At 36.4% G+C, this 7,093-nt stretch overlaps 1 protein-coding gene across 1 annotated transcript in view; it reads left to right on the plus strand.

Annotated features, from left to right (window-relative positions):
* Positions 1-4,679, plus strand: part of TES (testin LIM domain protein) — a 28,478-nt gene extending 23,799 nt beyond the window's left edge. Inside the window, exons 5-7 of the mRNA XM_032998787.2 lie at positions 1,818-2,033; positions 2,587-2,745; positions 3,970-4,679. Coding sequence (XP_032854678.2) covers positions 1,818-2,033; positions 2,587-2,745; positions 3,970-4,161 — 567 coding nt within the window. The 3' untranslated portion in view covers positions 4,162-4,679. The remainder of the gene's footprint in view (positions 1-1,817; positions 2,034-2,586; positions 2,746-3,969) is intronic.
* The last annotated feature ends 2,414 nt before the right edge of the window (positions 4,680-7,093 follow it).

Below are 7,093 nucleotides of genomic sequence, written 5' to 3' on the forward strand. Positions count from 1 at the left end.
AAATGTTTCATAGTGTAAGCAAATGTTTGAGTTGCTTATCTATTGTTAGCCATTTACCCTGGAATAGTTAGTCACGATTTAGATGCATATTATTTTTAAATATGATTTTTGTCCAATTTCTGCAATGTGACTTAATACTACACCATGTAGCTGAGACTATCTCAACATTTTTTTTTTAACAGTTCAAAATAAACCAATACAGAGGAGAACTCTTAAATACCTTGCAAAAGAATTGCCATCCTCATCTACACTTTTTTTCTATTAGTTCTACATCTTTGCTCTCCAAATATTCTTGTACACTGTCTTTCAGACTGAGTCTGAAAGCATGTATTCCTGTAGCTGTGGTAAATAGAATCTCTTGAAAAAATAATTTTCATTATAGGAATGTATTGCAATTCTTTTACACCTGATTTAAAAAAAACAAACAACAAAACACAAACAATGAGAAACAATGTCTCCACTGTTAATGTAAATATACGTATAATATGTGCCTTTGTTTAACAAACAAAAACAAAACCAAACAAACAAACAAAAAAACCCTATTTCACCATGATTGAAAGCTGAAAATCAGATTTGCATATTTTCATCTTGTGGAGAAGTAAATCTCTTTATGTACCTATTAACCACCTGGGCTGGGGGCGTTGCAAATGGTAGGTACATGAATTGTCTTGCTTTCATCTGGGTCCATACAACTACTAAACCTTCCAATTGACTCCTGGAGTATGAGATCTAAAGTAGAAAGAAGAGTCAAAAAGCTTTATATACATATATATTTACACTTCCTCTTCCATTAGTTCTTCTTTTATTCTGTTCCAAGTTGTTGTTCTTCCCCTTTTGATGTCTTCTTATGTATATTTTAAAATTGCTTGTCTGAAACAAGTGTGCGGATCTGATCAATATGCCTTACAGCTGAGACTCTTTACATGTTTGTTTTTTGTGTTTTTTAATATAAATATATATGCACACACAAGTAAAAAAGCCATTTGTGGCTGGGTTTGTAGTAATGTGAATCACAGAGAAAACCTTCCTGGGATGTTCAGCCCAGTCCACAGACCAACTGGAGGGCAGGAAGTGCCAAACTGGTGATTAAACTGTAGATAATTTTTATTTCGGTAACATAAACCACCTGTGTGTGTTAACTTGATGACAAAACCCTCTGTAAGCAGGTATAGCACAGAAGTCTGACTATTAACTTTTTGGAACTATTTGTAGTGTAGCTGTGTTCATAAACTTTGTAGTCCCTTTTCAATAATCACTTTTCCCCATCCCAAGATTGTTAATCACAGACTGTTGGACAACAGCCAGAAGTGACTACCATTCCCAGAACACAGCTTTAAAAAGAATTGAGTTTGAAATACAATTTTTTTTTTTTCTTAGTAGTGATGCGGATTTGAGACTTTTTATGACTCCTAAGTATAGCCATTTTCTTGTGTATTCTAGTCATAGTCTAGTTGGTTAGCTTTGGAAGATTCTTATTATTCTCTCCTTATTCTTGAGTATGTATGGCACTTAGAAAATAACATTAATTGCCTGTTGTTTTGGTGTTTGGTTTTTTTTTTCTAAGAACTGGACTGTAATTGGAAGAATGTGACTGGCAAAATACAGTAATCCATTTAAGTAGTGCTAGTGCTAGGTTAGTAAAATGTATATCATCTTGAATTACTTAGTTAAACGTGTACTGTGGCATCATGTCACACTACTGTCTGATTGTTGGAGTAAACTAATGCTTTAATTTCAGTCTGGGAAGGTGGGATTTATTAAATATTTTGGTAATACATAATTGCTATAAATGTATCTCTTCAATAACCTCTTTCCAGTCTTGCTACCGCTGCAAACTGAACATGAAAGAAGGTGACCCAGCTGTCTATGCAGAACGTGCTGGGTATGACAAATTGTGGCATCCAGCTTGTTTTGTCTGTTGCACCTGCAGTGAACTTCTAGTAGACATGATCTATTTCTGGAAGAATGGTAACCTGTACTGTGGAAGACACTATTGTGATAGTGAAAAACCCCGCTGTGCTGGATGTGATGAGGTAGGCAATATCCTAGTCCTTTGTTTCAGCATACAAGTTTGCTCCCCTGAGAAGTATGATTTTTAGTAATCATATAAGTGCAGGGAGGTGGTGTGTCTTCACCAATTTTAACTGGTCGTAGTTGCAAGGAACTGAAACGGATATGGACACACCACATTCAGGAAGATCCATAGTTGACTTTGGATTTGGCAGAGATTTTATGCAGTCTACAGGGACACAGGATGTAGTGCATGAATAAAACTCTTGTATGAAATCCCAGTTATGCAGTTGTTTCCCAATGAAGGGCACTAGGGGGAGTGCCTTACTAAATTACACGCTGTGCAGCGTACAGAGAACGGCCTGCCTGGTGTCTTTGGCATCTATTATCTCTTAAACGAAATGGGGGCTTTGGGGAAACAAACAAGTGAATGCATTCATTTTGTTGTTGAAATAATTTGAAACAGTAGAATCACCAGAAGTTCTTTGGAAATTATAAAACATCCTGTAGCTAGCTTTATTAAAATAAATACTATTCAAATGCCTATATTAATTTTGGCTTGTATCTTCCTAATAGCTAATATTCAGCAATGAATATACTCAAGCAGAAGGTCAAAGCTGGCACCTGAAACACTTCTGCTGTTTTGACTGTGATTGTGTGTTGGCTGGAGAAATCTATGTAATGGTGAATGACAAGCCAGTCTGCAAACCCTGCTATGTGAAGAACCATGCTGCGGTAAGATCCTTACAGATGTGTTGGTGCTGTGAAGGAAGGAAAGGGGAAAGGTACACCTATGGAGCTTGAAACTCATAGTTTTCTCCCAGTGTGGGACTATCTGAGTAGAAATTGAATGCAAGTGTAAGCTCAAGTCAATCATCTTTTTCCATTTTTTCGGTTGGGGTGGGGAACCAAAACCAAAAATAGAAAAAAGAAAACTTAGAAGCAGACAAGTATTTTGTCAATTCATAAAACTGAATAAAAGCTGCTGGATGGGGGGGGGGGAGCTCTTCTGAAAATACCTTTAACTTTGCCAGTGGTGAAGCAGGATTTTGTAATGGGAGTAAAGTAGGTGAAGATGAGCAATGCTGCTAAACGTTTAGTTTGTGACAATCATAGTTCATTGTGGTCAGTGGGATTCAACTTCAGCTGTTCTGCTAAAAGCCTCTAGTGGCAACTGCAGTCTAAGTACTTTGTTTCTTTGTATTTCTAACCACATAAGTTAAAAAGGAGAGTGACTGACAGGATAAAGAGAGAAGTTTGGGGAACGATGGTAGTTCTTGATTCTTAGGAACTCTGATCTGAGATGTTGGTCCATTCATATCTACCAGTTAACTGGCTGTAGTTGAGAGTCCAGTCTAATGTGCATCTAGACTGTTTATATAGTTAATGGAGGGAAAAACTATTATCTCTACCTGGCAGTTAATAATCTTCTGAGGTAGGTGTGAGGAATTATCTTTTGGAGAGGTGCTTTTTCCCCTCTTAAAGTGCTAACTCCCCTGAGATCCAAATGATAAATTTTGACAACCAGATTTCAAGATGTTACATTCAGGACTTTCTAGAAACCTTTAATTCTTTGGCATTGCTTTACAGCTGCCAATGCACAGGAAGATTTGTAACAAATCTCTTTAAATGTATGGGTTAATATATGAATATTTGTGCTGTTTGGCACAAGTTTTTATCATTATTTGGGCATTGGGAAATCCTAACCATCATAACTGTCTCAATTTAGTCCCAGCAACAACTAACTTCCTACGTGCATTTCATTATTTTGTTTTGTCTCCTTAGCTGCATTCTGATTGGAAACTCTACAAATAAAGGCAAATCAAAAGCTGGAGGCTTATTTCAAAGGCTTCTTTTAACATCTGTCCCTCTTCAAAAACATTTAAGAATTCCAGCTTTTATTGGACTTGCAGAGGGAATGTGTATGCTTTGTTTAAATGTCATTTTGTTTCTAAACAGATCTGCCAAGGCTGTCATAATGCTATAGACCCAGAAGTTCAGCGTGTGACATACAATAGCTTCAACTGGCATGCTACGCAGGAATGCTTCCTCTGTTCCTGTTGCAGCAAGTGTCTGATTGGTCAGAAGTTCATGCCGGTGGAAGGGATGGTCTTTTGCTCAGTGGAATGTAAGAAAAAAATGATGTCTTAAGAGAAGACATGCACAGAACCAAGCATTGCTGCGTTCCAAAGGCTCTTGCATTTCTACTGTAAAATAAATAGTATCAGGGCATTTAAAGTTATTGAAAGTACTAAATGGCATTTTTCCAAATTTTTTTTTTTTTAATGACTAAAACTTGCTATGTAATCTTCATTCTTAGCCCTAATAATACTGTCTTTTTTGGGATATTGTTCCTGAGTCTTATGTTAAATGACTTTGTATCCAGAAATGCAAGAAAAAATGTGTTATGAACTATATACACTTTAAGGGATCTCTTCATCATGAAGGATCTTTTTGATGTATCTTGTCTAATAGAAGAAGAAAATGTGAAAATGCTCTAATTCTTCTTGTTTTGTATGATAAATGTAACTCTTCCACTTTTGGTTTTACTAATTTATCGGTTTTATAGTTTCCCTGCTTTCATCAAGCACTTTAGACAAAATGATCAGCTTTACTGCCACATACACTTTTGTTCACTAGACCTAGAGTATTCAGGGAGAATGAAGCCTTAAAAAAAAAAAAAAAACAAAAAAAAACCACACAACCAAAAAACCAAAAACAAACCGTTGCCTATAATCACTTGCTTGTTGTTGACACGTGCTCTTGAGGGATAGTGAGTACTCTCACATCTAGTTGGTAAAGTAACTGCACCAGTAGAAAACCGTTGACTCATGTATCTCTTTCTTACAACTGTTCATGCCTGGAAAATTTCATTTTATAAACACTGAAGTTACTTTGCAGGTGGGGGGGGGAGGGAGGAAGAAAATATAAGAGGAGGCCTTTCCCAAATTGAAGAAAAAAAAAAAAACAAAAAAAAAACCAAAAAAAAAAAAAAAAAAAAAAAAAAAGACACAACAAAACAGACAAAAACCACAACCAGTTCGGGAACATTAGTGGGTGTCACTCTTACCCTTTCAGAACTGACTTTTGTTGTTTCCATAAATGTTCTTTTCATAAATTGTGCCTTCTGTCAGAGGGATGTGGCACACAATACTGTATGCATTTCCAAGAATGTAATTCTGCAAAAGGGTCATACTTAGGCTTTTGATTTGTAGTTTCCTGACCAAAGCGCAAAAAAGACTTTTCCAAAAGACTTCCAGTATTTGAGTGAAAAAATTCACAGCTGTTTATTAGCTTTGCTTACTAGATAAACCAAATGTGTGGTTCTCTTTCTTTCTCTTAAGAATTACAGATCTACAGTGAAACTTGTTAGCTACCTTTATGCCAAACAGTGAATGGAGAGTCTTTGGCTTAAAAAAAAAAAAAAAAAAAAAAATCTATGCAACTCTTCCGTTCAGCTCTTAAGTTTTATGGTGGCTGTATTATGACACTTACAAATAAAAATTAGTGTTGTTCACTTGAGTTGTCTACTACTTCTGTTCGTGTTGAATCTCCTTTAGGGAAAGCAAAGAGGGGAAAATGTTTCCATACTTCTCTTTTAACTTTGACATTATTTCAAGAAAAATTTAAGACCTATACAGCAGCAAAGTGCTTACTGCCTTGCGTAATATTCTTGATGTGCTTATAGGTGCAACGCGATGGGTCTTGTTTCAACAAATACACAACTTCAGAACTTAGTGTGAATGTACTTTTTGTTAACATAAACTGTGGCCTTAATTATGTTTTGAGACATGGCATGAAAAGTTTTGAATTCACACAGGTGAGCTAATGTGCTGAGAAAATAAAGTGTGTTGTGATCCTTTGAGTACTGCAAAAATAAGACACTGGTATGAGATACATACTTCATATATTGTCTGAAGTGAAATGCAAACTTTAGGTCCATGTTCTGGAAGCCTGTACAGCTTTTTTCGGGTATCCTCAGGATGTACAAAAATATGTATGTATTTCAGCTCATACCAATGGGGCTGTACTCTTGCCAGATTTGCAGTTTAAACCGAGGAAAACCAGGATGCCTCAGTAGGAGAAGGTATTTCCATTTTTCCATTTAAGTGTTCTTTGATCTGTAGCAGGACATGCTGTGAGAATGCCATCTGGAGGGTGGGATGAGGTCTTATTTAATTATTATCTATAAGGATGGCTTAATTATACCTGAGTTTTATTTGTCTTGAGTGCGTCTGTACTCATCCACTCACTAGCATCTATTCTAGAAGATGTAGCTGATCTTTATAACAGAACTCTTTCTGAAAAGCTTGTTGTACAACTTCCCCTGCCCCTTGCTTGCCACCTCATGTAACAGCTCTATTCCTCCTTAGTGTGATTCCTTGCACTGATGGCTGTCTTCACTTTAAGTCTTGTTCTGTGCAGTTTTGTTTATTAAACTTTATTATTGTATAACCTTTATTTAAAAGGATGAGCAGTCACTACCTCGGGACTTAGTTCCATCAAGACAAATTTTCAAAGGAAATTTGTATCAAACCAAACATCTCAATAGTCCATTGTATTCTGGGATGCTTTTCCCATGCCTCTTCTCAAACATGCTGGCTTGGTGTCTTTAGCTAGCGCTCTTACTGCAAATCTTCCCTTGCCTGCTTGATCCTTTCTGGCTCTCTTCCCTGGAACCTGATGCATCTAGGTGTTTCTGCTGTGGCATAGCTGAAGTTTAATCTATGTCCATGCAATAATTAGAAAGGATCATATCCTAAGAAGGTCAAGTGTGATGTGCAGATGATATAGAGGGGACACATACTGCTGTGTGACTACACAATAGATCAGGAGATGATGAGGAGTTTTAAACAGTTCTTGTAATGAGCTAGGAAATAATTTATGTTCCTGAATATAACGCTTTTCATCTTAATTGAAAGATATGTCAACATGCTGGAGCTTGAAAACAGGTATTAGAGAGATTTCATTCTGTCACTGCCATAATAAAAATATTGGCAGTTAAGTGTTATTTTTTTTCCTCTTGTATTTTTTGGCTCCATATCATGGAGGTCCCTTTGGATCTATTTATCTTAGTAAGCTA

The sequence above is a fragment of the Tyto alba genome, unplaced genomic scaffold (genome assembly GCF_018691265.1).
Source record: "Tyto alba isolate M040663 unplaced genomic scaffold, T.alba_DEE_v4.0 Super-Scaffold_2, whole genome shotgun sequence".
Classification (NCBI taxonomy): domain Eukaryota; kingdom Metazoa; phylum Chordata; class Aves; order Strigiformes; family Tytonidae; genus Tyto; species Tyto alba.